We start from the raw sequence: 19,231 nt of genomic DNA on the forward strand, positions 1-19,231 counted from the left end.
AGTGGCTAGCGTGTGTGGTGGACTTGCAGAAACCTAAGTGTCATTCTCAAGACCTATTTCAGGTGGCTTACCCACACCTGTGATCCCAGAATGCAATGCCTCTTTCCTCTGTACCACCCGCACACACATGCACATAGCCACATACACGCATACACATGCACATAATTAAAAATAAAACAAATCTTTTAAAACATTATAGTGAATGCCAGATGTGGTGGTGCATGCCTTTAGTCCCAGAACTCATGAGGCTGAGGCAAGTGGGTCTCTCTGAGTTTGTTTGAGCCTGGTCTACCGTTTTTTTTGTTTGTTTGTTTGTTTTTAATGCCAAGCCATGTCTTTAATCTCAACACTCAGGATACAGAGGGAGGCAGGTATCTGTGATATAGTGATATATAGAGTGAGACCCTGTCTCTCTGTCCCTCTGTCTTTCTCTCTCTCTTGTTTCTCTCTCTGTTCCCCCTCTGTCTGTCTGTCTGTCTGTCTCTCTCTCTCTCTCTCTCTCTCAGCTGAGACCTGGCTTCTCCTGAACGGAACTCTACAAAGAACTCCTCAGGTGGCTGCAGGTGCAGTGTGGGTCTCTGGTTGACACAGGACCAAAGGAGCCCAGGACAGGTCCAGAAGGCCCTACTTCCTCACTCAGCCCATCCCCCTGTTTTAAAGGGTGGTCCCACCCACAACACCCTTCTCACTACCGAAGTCCCAGCAATTTTCTATTGAAGCCCTCATCTCTGTCCCTAAAGCCACTCTCTCCTTTTCACTGCTCTCTGTGAGGACTTCAGTTTCTGTTCCTGATCGAGCCTCTCTACCTTCCTTCTCACATTCTTTCCAAGAACACTCTCCATATGGCCACCAGAGTTCTCCTTGGAACCAGCTGTGTTCATTTCAGGACCTCTCCTCTCCTTCAACTTTGCCTGCATTGCAAAACCAGCAGTGTCCCTACCCTCAAGATCCAGTCCATATTAGGCACCATGTAGAGCCACCTTCATCCCAGGCCATCTCGTTGCCCAGCCCACATTCCAGCCACGCAGCTACCTAGAACTCTCTGAACATTCCACACACAGATGAGTCTCTGCTTCTCCGCAAATAGGGTTTTCACTGAGAAATTAGCTGTGCGTCTCCTCAGCTAAGACTCATGCCTGAACTGAACATGACCCTTCTCTGTAAAGTCTTCTAAACCTCTCCTCCCACACACAAAAAAAAGTTCTGCCAGGAATGGTAAGTCAACACTTGAAATAATCAGCAATCAGAAGACTGAGACAGGAGGCCAGCCTGGGCTACATTTTCAAAGCAAAACAAACAAACAAACAAACAATAAATAAATAAATAAATAAATGCGCAGCGCACTGTTGGATAGCATGTCTGTTTGTCTGTCTCCCTCCTGCCCTGTGAGGCCTTGAAAGGACAGGGATGTCCATTATTATTCTTTCCCAGCACAAGTGTAATATCTAGCACACAGTATGCCCACATCGCGCTTCCGGAAGAACAGAATAAATGAGGGCTGTATATTTAAGTCTTTCTCTTGTTAAACATGAAAAATTAGCTTGAGTCCTCACTCAGGTCGCTTGGAATCCCAGCATCTGACTTGTGCCGTGAGCTTATGAGACGGTAACGGAAGAACTGAGCATGTGAATCGAGTCTCTGGAGTTACTGAAGACAGAACAACGTCCAGCTACAGCCTGCGTAATGACTCATGCACATGACCACTCGGGAGAAAGCCAAGCTGCATTCCTGTAAAGTAAAGGCCTGCGACAGGACGAGATACCAGCTTCAAGCATCAATAATCAATACCTTACACTTCAGTTCAGCGTATGGTTTTCACAGTGTGTGTGTGACACAGAATAACCCTTGGCTGGCCTAGAACTCACTATGTAGACCAGGCTGGCCTTGAACTGAAAAAGAATTTACCTGCCTCTGTCTCGAGAGCACTGGAATTGAAGGCATGTGCCACCGCAGCACCCTGCTTGTTTTGTTATTTTGTTTTGTTTTGTTTTTAAGACAAGGTCTCACTACATAGGCTAGACTGACCTAGAATTCATGATAAATCCACTTTCACCTTCCAAATGTCAGAATTAGAGACAAGAGCCACATGCCCAGCTTTTTCACCAGATCTTTCAGATATGTTATTCACAAATCCTGGGCTCAAGTAATCCTCCTGCTTCTGCTTCTAGAGCAGCTACATCACCGCACCTAGATTCCCTGACCCTCAGGTCATCCTCACATTATCCTGAAAGTAAAGGCTCTCTGCTCCTTGCACCTAGAAGCACACACTGGTGGGCTCAGCCTCAAACACAAGTAGAGCTCACCCTTCTCTCTACCGAGGTTATCTTAAAAGTCTGCCTTTCGGGCTTTGGTCTGGCAGTCAATTTAGAACAACCCCAAGGTTAAGGTCAGGGTCAGATCTACACACCAACAGGTCTGGGCAGTCATCCTGCCAAAGCCACAGGAAAAAAAACAAAACAAAACAAACAAACAAACAAAAAATGACATCATCATCATCCCCACCTCTCATCCCACATCCACAAAACACACTTAGACCCTGTCCCTGCACACAGGTAGACTTTGGCTCCCGAGGGCTTGGTGGCTGCGCTCTCTTTGGTCCACACTGCCACTGAAGCATGGAAAAAAAATAAGAATCAAAGAAGTGTCCCTAGAGGGGTCCAGCAAAAGGCTCTCATCTGGTCTCAGCCTAGCACCTTGGGAGGGAAAGTTGTTCAACAGTGAGGGACACACAGAGTTGAAACCAGAGGAAACTCAGGAGACGACAACCGGCCTCGGAGGGGACTGCACAGGGGCAGCATACCTCCCCCATTAATGGCTGCTCTCCAGCAGGGACCACAAGCAGTAAAAGTGTTCACAGGACTTGGCTCCTGCCTCAGGCCCAGGACTCAAGCAGGAACCTCCCCCTGAGAACTCCAAGGCAGCAGATTGCTATGGAAGTGTGCTAACCATTTGTCTCTTGCACCTTGAGTGTTTTGAATATAGTAGGTACACCATTCTGAGTGACATACATACACACACACACACACACACACACACACACACACACACACACGCCCTGAACCCACATGCAAACCCCGTGCCTCTTACTGACAGGGAAGTCCACAGATTCTTCAGTAACCGTGGCTACTTCACATGCTTTCTGGTGCAAGCAGATGTAGGTGGGTGTTCAAGAGTTTGAGTGCATTCCTATTCTCAAATTAGAGACATCAAATCAGAGGGGAGTGACAGATGTAGGCAGGTATAATGCCAGAATCAAAGAATGACAGGCAGCTGTCACAGGTGGCACAAATAGACATCAGGAAAGAACAAAGCCCAGAGAACTAAAGTCAACAGTCCGCAGCCCCTAAAGGAGCAAGTGTTCTTTCCTACCCAAGGGGGCTGAGGGGACCTTACAGTTACAGAAACATCGAGGTATGCTGAAGGCCAGCCTTTGCAATTTAGCAAGACCCTGTCTTAAAAGGAAGGAAGGGAAATGGGAAAAGAAGAGGCTATGCAGTAATAACCCTGAGTCATCAGAAGAAATGTCAAATTACAAAGGCAAGCAAATGCACCACTGGTTTTAAAGAAACGTCAGCAAAAGTGGTTAAAATAATAGAAGCCTGTCGCTTACAGGGATGCAGTCACCTTAAAAATATCACTTAGAGAATGAGGCCTCTCTACACAGCTATGTTACTTTTTGCCACATCTGAGGAGCCCAAGACTAACAGATCCTAAAAGGAGGTTCGACAGTGAAGTGACCTACTAGGTCACACAAAATTGCCACGAGAAAAATTACAGACCACATCAGACACTTCAGGGGAAAGGCCTCCCCGAGGGTGCCCTCTGCCCTTCCTGACTACAGCCTTGCCTGACAAACATCCCCCACGCAGAGATGTGGCGTAGGCCACAAACAAGTAAATCACACACACACACACACAAAAAAAAAAAGTCAGCTGTTTACATAGCTGTAAAGCAGGGGAATGGAGGATGCTGAGCAGAGAAGACAGCAATAAAGAAAGCAAAAGAGAACAGGAAATAAGGTTAGTGGAGTCAGGTCCTGGTGTAACAAGGTCCTGGTGTAAAACTCCTGCACTCTGCACTCCCTGGAGCTACTCCTCTGTAAACTGACAGAGTGTCTGCATGTCTCAGCTGAAGGATCACAGTCGTCCCCAAGGCCATCATCCTCTGAGAAGGAGACTGGAAAGGAGGGACTACAGGCTAGCTGCCTCCCAACACCTCTAACATGGCTTTCTATTCACACAGAATTTAAGAGAAGAAAAAGTGAAGTGGATCGAAATGTCTACAACTCTGGCCCATAGAAATACTCGTGCAAACTGCTTCCAAGCAACTTGCTTCACCAACTAAACTCACACAGACTAAGGTGAAGAGATGAAAACATGTATCATGGGCTGGAGAGATGGTTCAGTGGTTAAGAGCACTGACTGTTCTTCCAGAGGTCCTGAGTTCAATTCCCAGCAACCGCTTGGTGACTTACAACCATCTATAATGGGATCTTCTGCCCTCCTTTGATGTGTCTGAAGACAGCTACAATGTACTCACTTGAACTGAAGTAGTTGTGCTTTTATCAAACAGAATACAATTCAATTAAAAAACTATAAAGTCTCTAGGTGTGATAGCACAAACTATTAATCCCAAGCATTCAGGAGGCAGAGGAAGGTGGATTTCTGTGAATTTGAGGCTAGCCTGATCTACACAGACAGTTCCAGGCTAGCCAGTACTACATAGTGAGACCCTATCTCAAAAAAACAAACAAAAACCCTACAAAGTTGAGACATGAGGGTCACATGAACCCAAGATTTCTAAAACAGCCTGGGTAATTTAAAAACCATAAGGAGTCAAAGAAAGTCAAAGCCACAAAGATAAAGAGATCGAGCCAACAAGAAGTAGTAATAGAAGCTAGAGAGGTGACCCAGCAGATGAGATATTTACTGCCTTGCCAAGGACCTGGATTCTGTTTCCAGCACCCACCTGGTGATTCACAACTACCTCTAACTCTGGTTCTGGGGGGATCTAATGCCCTCTTCTGGCTTCCTCAGGCACTGCACACACATGAGCCATACACACATGCAGGCAAAACACTCATACATGTTTAAAAATATATATTTCTATATGAAATTAATCTTGCCAGGTGGTAGTGGTATACACCTTTAATCCCAGCATCTGAGAAGCAGAAGCAGGTGGATCTCTGAGTTCAAAGACAGCATAGTCTACAGGGTAAATGTCTAAAAAAGAAAAAGAAAAAAGAAAAGCCGGGCAGTGGTGGCGCATGCCTTTAATCCCAGCACTTGGAGGAAGAGGCAGGTGGATTTCTGAGTTCAAAGCCAGCCTGGTCTACAGAGTGAGTTCCAGGACAGCCAGGGCTACAAAGAGAAACCCTGTCTCGAAAAAGAAAAAAAAAAGAAAAGAAAAAAGGTAAATAAATAAATCTCTCTCTCTCTCTAGCAACACTGAGAACTCCTCAGTCTCTTCTCTGCACTTTGACCAGTTGTGCGTCGCTGGGTTAATTTCCATTTCCTACAAGAAGCAGCTTATTTGGTGAGAGTTGAAAGATGCACGGAGTGGTTCAGTGAGAATCCCCTCACAGGCTCATATATTTGAATCTTGGTCTTCAGTCTGTTTGAATATTTAGGAAGGATTAGGAGGTGTGGCCTTGTTGGAGGAGGTGTGGCCTTATTGGAGGAGGTGTGGCCTTGTTGGAGGAGGTGTGTCACCAGGAGCAGGCTTTGAGGTTTCAAAAGACTCGTGCCATTTCAAGTTCTCTCTTCCTCTTGCTTTCGGATCAAGATGTGAGCTCTCAGCTCTTCCTTCCACAATGCCTTCGTCCTACCATCATGGACTCTAATCCTGAAACCCTAAGTCCAATTAAATGTTTTCTTATATAAGTTGCCCTTGGTCAGTGGTGTTTTGTCAACACAATAGAAAAGTAACTGATACAGTGTGTTAATCTACAGGACGAGCAGTAAGTCATTAGAAGTCAGTTTAATGTATGTTCATTTAGCAGAGTAATAGTAACAGGGACTCCCCAGGGCCTATGGCCTATGTAGCCACAGGGCTCAGCCCTGATAACAGTGCCAGGGATGGGTTCCATCAGATGGGATATGTCAGGTTTGTTTGTTTGTTTGTTTGTTTGTTTTAACGTGTATGAGTGTTTTGCTTACATGTATGCCTGTGTGCCACACATGTGCCTGCTGCCCATGTAGGTCGGGAGAAGGCATCAGATCCCCTGGAAATGGAGTTACAGATAGTTGTCTGTTGATCTCCCTATGAGTGCTAGATATCAAGCCAAGGTTCACTGGAAGATCAGCTTGTGCTCTCAACTAATGAGCCATCTTGCTAGCCCTATCAAATGAGCTTAAAACCAATCAGAGAGTAACCACTTACTCCTCTAACATTCACGCTACTATTGTACTTTGGGCATATCTTGCCGGGCAGATTGTTACTGTGGTTCTTAGGGTTCACATCTGGGGAGAACAGCCCTTGTTTTTCTCCTCCAGTAATATGAACAACGCCTTCCAGCACTACGAAAGCTAGCCAATAGAGATGAAGTTTCCGGGTCAGTACCACCCTGACACTCATGTCTGTGGTGTCTTCAGTGTGGTGTCTTACCGTCATTTGGAAGGGAACCAATAGCCTGTCATGTTTGGAAGTCTACGGTACATCAGGTACGTCACTGACCAACAACTCCAAAAGGTGTAACCCATTCCTGGCACCAGGCTTTTTATTTATTAGCCTGTGGTGTCTAGCAAGGGCTAGACTAAACAAGAAAAAAAAAACAAAACAAATAAATCAGATGCAAAAAAGAAACATTATAAGAGAAGCGTGGAGGATCATTATGGAGGAATATATGACAAAAACTGGAAAACCTAGATGGGAGAAATGGCTAGGTTTCTGAACACATGTAATCTACCAATGGAGTCACGAGAACATACAAAGCCCAAGCAGACCACTAACAAATAAGAAGAGCGGATCGCAGATTAAAAGTCTCTCAAGAAAAAGCTCCTGTCCAGCAAAACAGACTCGGAAGGTAATGGCTGAGTTTGAATCCTGTGATCAGATAGTGAGTGGAAAGGCAGAACAGACACACACACACACACACACACACACACACACACACACACACACTGAATCACTTTCTCTTAACCACTGAGCCATCTCTCCAGCCCATTAAATCACTTTCTGATGTAAGTTATTACATAGAGAAAGAAGGAAAACAGCCCACTAGCAGACAGCTTTGCTGCTGAGTCCTGCCAACCTGGAGACTGAACCCAGTGCCTCATACCTGCTAAGCAAGTGCTCCGCCACTGAGCTGCTCCCAGCCTGTCACCAACTGTGTTTGTTGCTGTTTTGTTTGGGGGGGGGGGGCTGAAGAGAAAGACTATGGAAGATAGGGAGTAGGACTATGGAGGATGGGGAAGAGGACTGTGGAAAATGGGGAGGACTATAGAGGATAGGGAGTAAGACAGTGGAGCTTGGGGAGGAGGACTGTGGAGGATGAGGAGGACTGTAGAGGATGGAGCAGAGGACTGTAAAACGCTATCTCTGGACTCCACATGTCATTGTATCCATGAATCCTTGCAGTTGTGGTTGCCTGCACAGGAGTTGCACAAGGTGAAGCCAAGCAACCCTGCATCAAGGGTTGGGGAGGAGCTCATGTCCCTGAGAGACTGGAGGAGAAATTCTTTCCTTCAGTGGTCTAACCACTGTTGCACCACCCATGCACCAGTAAATAACTCCCCACCAACACTCACATAAACAAGCCTTACTAAACTCAACAGGGGGCAAAAAAAAAAAAAAAGCTGGGAAAGTGGGAGGGGGACTTGTTGAGAAAAAGAGGTGGTTCATAAGAATGGGGGGAGGGCAAAAGAAGTGAAAATGACCCAAATTCATTGTATACATGTATAAAATTATTAAAACTTAATATTTTTAAAGACACCGTTTCCCAGGCAGATGGTGAGGCCCAACATCTGATTTGTCTTCTGACTCTATTCACAAACTGTGGCACAGGCACACCCACACCACAACTGAAGGTGTGGAGAGAGAGAGAGAGAGAGAGAGAGAGAGAGAGAGAGAGAGAGAGAGAGAGAGATTACAGGGCTTGCACACTAGGTCACAAAGCAAATTGAGACCAGGCCCAACTACATAGTCAGACGGACCTCATCTTAGAAAAAGAGTAATCTTGAACTCCTGGTCTTCCTGTACCCCACCACCATCACAAGCACTGGGATCCAGGCATGCACCCCATGCCTGCTTGACTCTTACGGAATACAGTATGAGACCTGCTGGCCATAAGAAGAAGGCATGTGAAGAAACGAGGACGCTGAAACATGGGAGAGGAAGTCAAGCTGTCCCTGTTGTCACATGACACTGTGTTACACACAGAAAAACTCGAGACTCCAGTCAAAAACTGTTAGAACTGACAAGTTCAGTGAGGTTACAAAATACAAGACCGGCTTTTTTTAAAAAAAAAAAAAAAAGCTCTCTTACACACCAATACTGAATGAAGTTGCTGGAAGACAAATCAAGACCCATTCTCATTCATAACAGCTTCCAAACATAAGGCCCCCAGAATAAATGTGGACAAGGGAATTAATGATTTCTACAATGAGAATCACAAAACAACACTACAAGCTAAGGAGGATATGCACAGGCACACACACACACACACACACACACACACACACACACGGCCAAGCGTGGTGGTGCATGCCTTTGATCCTTTGACCCCAGCACTTAGGAGACAGAGGCAAATGGATTTCTGTGCATTTGAGATCAGCCTGGTCAACACAGAGTTCCAAGACAGACGAGGCTCTATAGGGAGACCTTGTCTCAAAAGAGAAGGGAGGAGAAGGAAGAAAAGGAGAGGAGGAGAAGGAGGGAGGGGGAGAGAGAGAGAATGGATTGGAGAAGTGCTAAAATGTCTGTACTGCCCAAAACAACCTACAGAGCCAGTGCAGGATGCACAATGACATTCCCCTTCACAGAAGGGGAAAGAAACAAGCCTGATAGGAGATGGCTGCATAGCATATGGACCTGAGTTCAAATCCTCAGAGCCCACACACAGATCTGAGCATGGTCACGCTATTGGTGGCAGACACAGAAGCATCACTGGGCTTGCTGGCCACCAGCCTCAATCCAGGTTCAGAAAGTCACCTTGTCTCTGTGGGTCTCCGTGGAGTAAGTTAGACAGCAGACAGTGAGAGAGCAAAACGCCTGACACGCCCTTCCAGGTATGCTTGTGCAGGCACACAGGTCATTTTGTTGTTGTTGTTATTAAATCACAAAATTTATATGGGAGGGGGAACTTAACAATCCTGATCAGAAATGAAGCTTGGGAGGTGGAAGCAGGTTTGAAGCCAGCCTGATCTACACAGAAGTCCCAGGCCAGCCACAGCAGCACAGTAAGTCCCTGTGTTAATTTTTTTTTTTTTAAGGTAATAATAGAACAGTGGTGTAAAAAAAAGGAAAAAGGAGGAAGAGGGTTCCCAGAACCTGGGAGGGGCGAGGAAGGCAGGGGGGGCATGGAGGGGGGATAGGAAGACTGATAGACCAAGGGAGCAACTGGAAAGAAGAAATCACTTCGAAGCTTATATAGCACAGTCAGACTATGGCTGACCAGAGTTTACTGAGGACTTTGAGCATTCCTAACACAAAGAAATGACAGCACACACATGACATGACAGGCATGCCCATCACCCGGCTGGTGAGGATGGATTAAAATGGCACACTGGCACTGGAGAGATGGCTCGGCCATTAAAGGCTATGCTCACAACCAAAAATACAAAGTGCCACACTGTATCCCATAAAACATATAGCTACTCTGCATAAATAAATACATAATTAAAAATCACTCATGAGGGCTGGAGAGATGGCTCAGTAGTTTAGAGCACTGACTGCTCTTCCAGAGGTCCTGAGTTCAATTCCCAGCAACCAAATGGTGGCTCACAACCATCTGCAATGGGATCCAATGCCCTCTTCTGGTTTGCCTGAAGATAGCTACAGTGTGCTCATATGCATTAAAAAAATAATAATAAATCTTTTTTTTTTTTAAATCACCCATGAACCAGGAACAGTGGCACATGCATATAATACTCGTACTTCAGAGGCCGAGTCACAAAGATGTCAAGGCCAAGGTCAGACTGGGTACCATGTTGAGCTCCAGGTCAGTCTGTGCTATGCAGCAAGACCCTGTCTCAAAAAAAAAAAAAGAAAGAAAGAAAGAAAGAAAGAAAGAAAGAAAGAAAGAAAGAAAGAAAGAAAGAAAGAAAGAAAGAAAGGAGGAGAAACCAAAACTCCTGAAAGTGCATAAAGAATAACTACCATAGTGCACCATCTACCCATGACTATCTCTAAATCTAAGCATCTGAACTAGTGTACTAGTCCATAGACAGGCCTGCAGCTAGAACATCTGATAAATGCTAGGAGTTACAGCAACATAGGTACAATGGCATCACCCTACTTTATTTTAAAAGCAAAAACAAAAACCCTATCCTTGAGGGAGAACTATTAGGAAGACCATGCCAACTGCAATATACAATTAGCATTAGGAAACACGTGCTGAGCCACTTTCTTCCTTTTGCAGGGGGTGGAGGAATTCAAGATAAGTTTTCTCTGTGTAGCTCTGGCTGTCCTGGAACTCGCTCTGTAGGCCAAGCTGGCCTCGAACTCAAAGAAACCCACAGGCTTCTGCCTCCTGAGTACCAGGCCTAAAGGCGTGCACCACCACCGCCTGGCTTTACCTTCATTTTTTTAACACTATATTAAATCAATGGTTTGTTTGCTTGATTGTTTGTGACATGGTTTCACTATGTAGACCAGGCTGGCCCCAGAAACCCATCTAGTTGTCTTCTGGAATTAAAGGCACACTCCATCACATCCAACCTGTTTGCTTGCTTTTTGAGACAAGATCTCTTCCATGCAAGGCCGGCCTCAAACTTGTTAAGGAAGAAATGACCTTAAGCTACTGGCCCTCAAGAGACCTCTGTCTCCCAGATGCTGGGGTGACAGGTACTAACCAATACACACAGTTTATGTAGTTCTAGGTAATCAAAGCATGTCCGTATACATGCTAGGCAAGCACTATAACTGGCTACCTCCCTAAACCTTAAACTACATTGAACTGAATTTTCACATAAAACTTTTTAGGGGTAGCTCTGGCCATTGAGCCCGGGGCTTCCAACTGAGGTCTTATTAAGCTACACGCCCATAGTGCACATTAATTTTTATAATTAAAAAAGCTGCTGTAGGCAATCATTTCCCAACTCCTCCTCCTTGGCTGGACTACACACACACACACACACACACACACACACACACACACACACACTTCTGCCCAGTCCTCCACATCACCAATCCTGCCCATCTCTACTTACAGATGCAGGCAGCGGCCAGCAGGCGGCCGGCAGCATAGGGAGCGCCACAGCTCGGGAAGAGGGGCTGCACCATGTAGTTGGCAAAGGTGATGGCAATGACGGCCTGGCTGGTGGGTTCAATGATGAGCAGAGAAGTCCAGAGGCGGATGAACGCAAGAAATCCCCCGAAGGCCTCCAGGATATAAGCATAGCTGGCCCCAGATTTCTTAATGGTGGTACCCAGTTCAGCGTAACAAAGGGCCCCAAAGACGGAGAAAATGCCCCCAACAGCCCAGATGACCAGTGAGAGGCCAAAAGAAGCACTGTACATGAGCACACCCTTGGGGGAGACAAAGATGCCGGAGCCGATCATATTCCCCACTATCAGGCACACGCCATTAAGCAGCGAGATCTCCTTCTTCAGTTTTACCTGCTCCGCCACTGGGCTGGCCCCATCCCCCAGAGCAGAGCCTTCGTCGGCCTCGTGCTGAGCAGCCACTTCATACTTGGTGCTGTTGACCATGGTGGGAGAGAAGGAAGTCCTTCACCAGCTTGCTTGCATTGCCCTCTAAGGAATAAAGAAGGCTGTGTTCGTAACTCTGCAGAAACTCTCCCTCCCACACCACAGGGCCCAAGGCAGTCAGCACCCACCAATCTAGACACCCTCCTCACTTCTGTCTCCCCGAAACCTTTTCCCCCAAGACTTGTCAAAATGACCCCGGCTTGGCTTTCCCCCCAGTCTCTTTCAGCCTTAGGATGTAGCATACCTTATTTATTGGACAGCTAAACCCTCAGCCTATTATGACACAGGGCAGGCATAAGGCAGTTTGGTAAAACTTTTTTCTGCCCACCCCCAACCCCCACTGACCCCTAAAGTCTCTCCCCTCTGATTTCAGTTTCAAATGTCCCTGCACTGAGACGCCTGCATGAGGAACCAACCCTGAAACCAACTGATTTGCTAGATCCTCTTTTTGCTGATTTGCTGCTCTTTCCCCTAAGGAGTCTGTGTGCTAGGCTGAAGCTTTTAAAGTGCTCCTGCTACGGATGCACAGCCACCTCCCTGCTCGGGAATATCCATTAACAAATGGTCAGCTGGCATCTTAGATGTTGGCAAAGCCCAAGCAGCCCCACCCATCCTGGGGAAAAAAAAAAAAAAAGACAGGCGATCGATTCTCTTTCTACTGCTTTTCCCTTTCCAGATACCTGTCCCAGCCTCTAGCATCCCAGGCCTCCTGCCGCCAAATCTCTCACATCCACACCAGCCAAAAAGTAGGAGTGATCTTTCAGAAGGGTGGCCCAAACACACAGCAGAGCCCAGAGATGACTGGAGGCAGTGGGTGGTGGCTGCCCACCCACCATAGAACTGCTGGAGATGTACCAAAGCAAACCAAGGAAAAGAAAGAGCTAAGGCCAGGCAGCAGATGCCCTGAAATACAGAGACAGCTGCACAGCTGCACAAAATAGGAAAGCAATCAGACAAATGACGAAACAGTGAAACAGTACAGCAAGAGGCTCTGGAGCTCGAGGAAGTGACAGGACAGACAGAGAACAACAGAGGGTTTAGCAAGGGGACAGGGTGGGGCACACTCACTCCCTGGCTCTGGATATAAGGAGGTTCCCACAGCAATGGCCAGCAGCAGTCTCTGAGACAAAGAGGCATACACACCCTCCAAGAACAGAGACCTGACAGCTCCTCCTTCCTCCAGCAGTAAGAGGGAAGCCCAGACAAGCTCCTGGCGGATTTAAGTCAGGTCAAGAAGGGAGGAGGAGGTGAGGGAGCTAGAAAAGGAAGGGGTGAGGAAAAGGGAGAGGAGCGTTAAGCAACTCTCTGGGTCCAAGGTTCACGGGCCTTTCACATCTGCGAAAGGGGCAGCTAGGAGCTCTTGGCTCAGCACTTTCTGTGATAAGAAGGTGCTCGATCAGGAATCTCCTTTGTCAGCTCGGCCCGGGACAGGAGGCCCAGAGGAAGGGACAGCTAACTAACTGGGTGTGCTCTCTGAAACCCCGGGGAGTCTAATAAGTTACCAAGGGCAGAGCACTGGTGGCACAGACCTCTCCCTCCATGAACCACACAAACTTCACTTCTCTCTCATCCAAAACAAGAAAGGCAGGAAGGTTAGAGAATGGGACACATTGTTCACAGGCTGAGATTGGAGGAAGTATGGGAGCGGTTCAGAGGCCCTGCCTGGCTCTAAGTGAGAGCTGTGTACACTTCCCCATGCAGAGAGAGGGGAGGCTGCCTCTAAACCAGGGCATCACCCCCAATGTTTGACCCTCAAGCTATTTCAAAAGAAATATGGTTCAGAAATGAGATCAAACTTCTGGATCCAACTCCATTCCACCAGTATGCTCTTTCATCCTTAGGGAAACACACTACAACCTCTGGAGCATCCAAAACTTCCTATAAAGGTCCCAATACAAGCTTTCCTCCATTTCTTAAAAATATATGGAGGCCCAGATGTGATTGGCTCATACTTGTAATCCCACATTCAGAAGGTTGAGACAAGAGGGTCCTATTTGGTTAAGGCCAGACTGGAGACCCCATGTCAAAAGTGGGGGAGGAGGAGGGGGCTGCCAAGATGAAGCCCATATGCTCACAGTCATCTATAGGATGGAACACAGGGTCCCCAATGGAGGAGCTAGAGAAAGTACCCAAGGAGCTGAAGGGGTCTGCAACCCTATAGATGGAACAACAATACGAACTAACCAGTACCCCCATAGCTTGTGTCTCTAGCTGCATATGTAGCAGAAGATGGCCTAGTCGGCCATCATTGGGAAGAGAGGCCCCTTGGTCTTGCAAACTTTATATGCCCCAGTACAGGGGAACGCCAAGGCCAAGAAGTGGGAGTGGGTACAGGGCGGGGGGAGAGTAAATGAAGAAAATATGTAATAAAATTTTTTTTTAAAAAGACGAAGCCCACGATGGAAGGAGAAAATTTCCTACTGTTCTACAAGCGGACGCGCACATTAATAAAAAAAATTAGCTGAGCACCGTGGTACACACCTTTAAACCCGGCACTCTGGGGACAGAGAGCTCTCTGAGTTCAAGGATCAAAGATAGCCTGGTCTATAGAGTGAGTTCTAGGGCAGCAAGGGCTATGCCTCAAAAAAATAAAAATAAAAAATAAAATAAATACATAATAATAATAATAATAATAATAATAATAATAATAATAATAATGTGTGTGTGTGTGTGTGTGTGTGTGTGTGTGTGTGTGTGTGTGTGTGTGTAAAGCTGGAGTATAGCTCAATGGTAGAGCACTTACCTATCCCAGGCACAAAAGTAGTGTGGAAATAAGGTTTCACTGAGCTATGCTAGACAGGCCCAGAATAAACAGAAAAAGTCCTACAACTTGAAATCACAGTTTAATCTACCTTTACGATCTACTCTAACTCTGGTATACTGAGCCTTTTTTGGCAGCTTACCTGTTCTGAAACCCAACTGTGTGTCCCTTCTTCTTCACTCTTTGGTTATTCTACAGAAATAGACAGAGGCAGTTCATCTCTATGCTCACTCACCTTCCCATCCCAGCCCCTTGACCTTTTTAGCTGACCCAAGATGGGATGCTGGCGAGATGGGATGCTGGGCTTAGACCCCCCATAGACGGTGCTTTGAGGATGGAGCTGAGGGTACTGCCTGTTCTTGAGGAGTCCTGAGCTCCACACCCAGCACCCATATGGCAGCTCACAGCTCCAGTTTCAGATTTGATGCCCTCTTCTGGATTCAATAGCTACTAATACATATATGGTACATAAACATATGCAGGCAAAACACCCATACACATACAAATGAATTAAAAAAAATTAAAGATTGCATTTCTCACAAGGCAGCCCTACAAATATCTGAAATCCATCTTGAAGACACTGCCCTTTCCTCCCAGCCTCCCCTGAAACGTGTCCATGATGGTAGTGCTGACTCTTGCCTGAGTTCTGATTCAGGCCAGACACACCACTGTGCATTTCAGTGCATTAGCTCACTGGAATGTATGCAGGCAGGAAGAGGGTACTACACACTCTGCAGGGTGCCAAGTGGAGGGGAGGCAGGCAGCGAAGATCACAGAGCTATGCAGTCTCCTCAGCTTCCAGCTCTCTGGCCCGCCATTGTCTCTGGTCACCTGACCATCCCTCTAGACAGGAAGCCACTCCAGGTGGCTCCCTAATGAATTACCTACCTAGGGTTGACTAAGATTAGATTTGGAAAGCAATCTGCCTCTTTAGGGGACAGCATGGGTGGAATCACTGTCACTGCCTTCCGGCTGCACCTCCCATTGTCATTTTGGGTGCGAATGAGAGGTAACAATGTCTACCCAGAGTGCTGTGACTTCTATTGAAGACACAGAAACACACACCAAGACACCTGCCCTTTTAGGATCAAAGTGTCCTTGCTGTCAATGGAGTACAGACTCAAATGTGAATCCCTGGAAAGAAGAAGGGAGAAAAGGACATGAGGGTCCAGGAGTTCGAGGTCATAGTTGGCAACAAACAAACAAACATACAACAAAAACCAGTGAATTCCTTAAGGAATTGAAGGATAGATGGAACCCACACCCCAGCAAACAGCATGCCCTAGTGGTCTCTCCAGGAAGTACAACAAATGGAACCCTATTTCCAGTAAGCCCTCTGCAACCAGGCAAGGCAGGCTGCCTGCCATTCATGGAGATGCCCCCTCCCAACCACTGCCTGGCACCAAAGGCAAGAAGACACCACTTTTGGCTCTCACTGTAATGCTTCCACCGTTCTGGAGGAACTCAGCCAGAGCAGATTTTACAGACGCTGACACATGGCTTGTCATTTTCCCTTTCTTTTGCTGTGCTCATCGCTAAGGACATCACGGCTATTCTAGAAAAGAATACACTCATTCTAGAGCCTAAAGAAGTTCCCAGGCCAGGGCTTCCAGGCAGCAGGCACAGAGGGCCTGACAGAGCAGCCCGCCAGAGCTGAACTAACACGCTTCATGCTTCAACAGCACCACCAGCATTTGCCCTTCCTCCTGGATCCCACACACAGCTAAGGGTCTAGACTCCTCTGCCAAGCTCAGTGAGTTGCTGTGAGAACACACTCTCTCCCCCAAGAGACCCCAAGGCTTGCCTTCCGCTCTTCAACTGGTCTGTGTTGCCTCCCTTAACAACAGAAACAAAACAGATACATGCTAGTGTAGTTGGATTCCTCACCGGCCTCCATAGCTGCGCAGCCCCTCCCTCTCCAGTTCCCCGTTTGTTTTTCTATATTCCACTATAGCTAAAACTATCCTTTAAAAAAAAAAAAAAAAAGTGAATTAAAAAAAGGAACTGTTTACTGCTCTGACTAGAGCTTCCATTAACTAAAGCTGAAGTCTCTGGACTGAGAGCTTTACCTAGACAGTGCCAGGGCTAGGGGCCAAGAAATAAGGTTCTTCCTCTCTCTTTGGCCAATTTTCAGGTACTCCATCCTCCTCCTGCACTCCCTACACATCCACTCTCCTTGCCTCCCCGCCTCTTACCTGTCCGGAGACCTCTGGGCAAGTGCAGGGAGGAGGGGCTAGCAGCACACTGGGGTGAGGGGTGGTAGTTAAGAGAATCGGAGGTTGTGACTTCAGCAGCTGTTGACACGGAGGAGCAGAAAAGGCAGAGGGTGCCTGGGACCGAAATGGAAAACAGGAAAACACATGTGTGACTCTGGCCGGCGGCAGGGAGGGGCCAGAGGACGAGCTGGAGCTGAGACTGCCTGGTCAGACAGGGAGGACCTCAGAGCCTGCTGGCACCCGGGCATCTCCTCTGCGGGGCTCCTCCTCCCCACCTCAGCCCAGAGCCTTCCTTGTTGCCCTAGCTTGCTGAGTAGTTAAGTGGACCTTGCAAAGGAAAGCGTCCTTCTGAGCCTCTCCTCCACTCTGTGTCCTACTCTCCAACCTGCCTTCTGGGCTTACTGCCTTTGATCTCAATATCCCACCGTGAGGCCAGTGAAACTCTGCAGTGCTCACTCAACAGCTTGTGCCATTTCAGCATCTAAAGCCAACGAAGGAGACCTACGAACACCAACGAAGGCCACCTGTGGGTACGGACAAGTTTGGACTCAGATATCATCGAGCGAGGTCCCAGCTCAGATCTGAGTTACTAGATAAAAACCAACTAGGCCTGTGCCACCCTGGGCACATTCCTAAAGCTGGCAGCCTTTCAAACCACTGTTATTTAAATATCTGTTAAATGTTTACTTTGCAGAAACGGAGAAAATGTGACTCTGGACTGAAAAAGCGAGGAGAGGTCTGGGGAGATGTTTCTGCAGGCAAAACTGCTTGCCTTCAAAACCTGACAAGCTCATCTAAGCCCCGAAACCCACAGAGGACAGGGAAAAAAGCCACCCCCCAAACGTTGTCCTCTGGCCACACATGGTGTGTAGGGTTTACTCCTCTATTCCCCGCACAGGCAGATCTCTGTGAGTTCCTGTGAGTTTGACCCCAGACTGGCCTACATGGTGAGTTCTAGGACAGACAAGGGATACATAGAGAAACTTTGTCTCAAAAAAAATTTTTTTCAAAGTTATCCTCTGGCCTCTACACATGCACTGTGGATACACACACACACACACACACACACACACACACACACACACACACACTAATAAAAAAGTGTTTAGGGGGCTGAAGAGATGGCTCAGAGGTTAAGAACACTGGCTGCTTTTTCAGAGGACCTACATTCAATTCCCAGCACCCACATGGCAGCTCACAACTGTCTGTAACTCCTATTCCAGGGGATCTAACATCCTCACACAGACATACATACAGGCAAAACATAAAAAAATAAAAAATAAATTAAATAAAACGTTTAAAGTTTAAACTAGATGAGCCTCTTTATATTCAGAATCAGAAATATCATTCTCAGGAGATACTTCTCGGTAAGCATATAAAACTGAAAATGTAGACCATACAAATCTCTGTCCAGGGGAGTGGCACTTCACAGCACAAGAAGTATTTGCACAGTCCAGGTGTGACTGCTGCCTTCGGGCAGCCAGCTGTTCCGTAAATTACTCCAGATAAGGACTCAAGAATTCTGGCTGGGGACTAGAGAGATGGCACGCACTGCTAATCCACAGTCACCTCCTGACTGCCTGCATCCCCAGGTCATCTGACGACCTCTTCTGGCCTCTACGGGCTCTTGCATTCAAGTGCAGTACTCACGCACAACAGTATACACGCATTAAAAATAATAAAGTAAATTTTAAAAAGAATTCTGACTGCATCACTAGATGGGGATCCGAGTTATATGTTACCAAAAGGCAGAAATCCAAAATCCCTGGCATCAAATCAGAAGTATTCCTAGGAAAATGTGATGCTCTTTTAGATCCCAGGCTACTCCCTGGCTGACCCGCCCTTTAATCTTACTCTCGAGACAAGCCCAGGTTGTTAGTGAGGGAAGTGCACAGGAAGAGAGCCAGAGCTGCCCCTGCTTCCTGTCACAGTTACAGAAAGTGGCCTCACGGCCTCTCGGCCAGCCTCTCGCTGGGACCACACAACCTCACTCCCACCACAGAGCTTTTGCAATGTCTGTGTGATTGTTTGTTCTCCCTGCTGAGAACATTCTTCTCTGTGACACTTTTCATTCCTGGTACTATTTGTCATCGTCTCAGCCAAGAGCAGATAAGAATCATAAGAGCTCTATTTCCCATTGTACCCTGAGAAGGCGGGGACCGCACACAAGCCAACAATATATGTAAAAAGAAAGAAAAAAAAAGAGACAAAGGAGAGAGAGAGAGAGAGAGAGAGAGAGAGAGAGAGAGAGAGAGAGAGAAGAAAGAATGGAAGAAAGAAGCCGGGCATGGTGGCGCACGCCTTTAATCCCAGCACTCGGGAGGCAGAGGCAGGTCAATTTCTGAGTTCGAGGCCAGCCTGGTCTACAAAGTGAGTTCCAGGA

General features: G+C 47.0%; 1 protein-coding gene across 7 annotated transcripts in view; it reads right to left on the reverse strand.

The window, feature by feature from the left end:
- Slc7a7 (solute carrier family 7 member 7) overlaps positions 1-19,231 on the reverse strand; it is a 46,353-nt gene that overhangs the window by 25,350 nt on the left and 1,772 nt on the right. For 2 of the 7 annotated variants that reach the window (XM_029541567.1, XM_029541566.1), the window contains exons 3-4: positions 16,828-16,962; positions 11,370-11,916 (exon numbers count right to left, since the gene is read on the reverse strand). In XM_029541567.1, the coding sequence (XP_029397427.1) occupies positions 11,370-11,871 (502 nt within the window). In that variant the 5' untranslated portion in view covers positions 11,872-11,916; positions 16,828-16,962. Of the gene's footprint in view, positions 1-11,369; positions 11,917-12,115; positions 12,140-12,551; positions 12,716-12,939; positions 13,105-16,827; positions 16,963-19,231 lie in introns of those variants that run through there. The other 5 variants (XM_021203782.2, XM_029541568.1, XM_029541571.1 and 2 more) reach the window with 5 other exon arrangements.

This window comes from Mus pahari, chromosome 8 (genome assembly GCF_900095145.1).
Source record: "Mus pahari chromosome 8, PAHARI_EIJ_v1.1, whole genome shotgun sequence".
Taxonomy (NCBI): domain Eukaryota; kingdom Metazoa; phylum Chordata; class Mammalia; order Rodentia; family Muridae; genus Mus; species Mus pahari.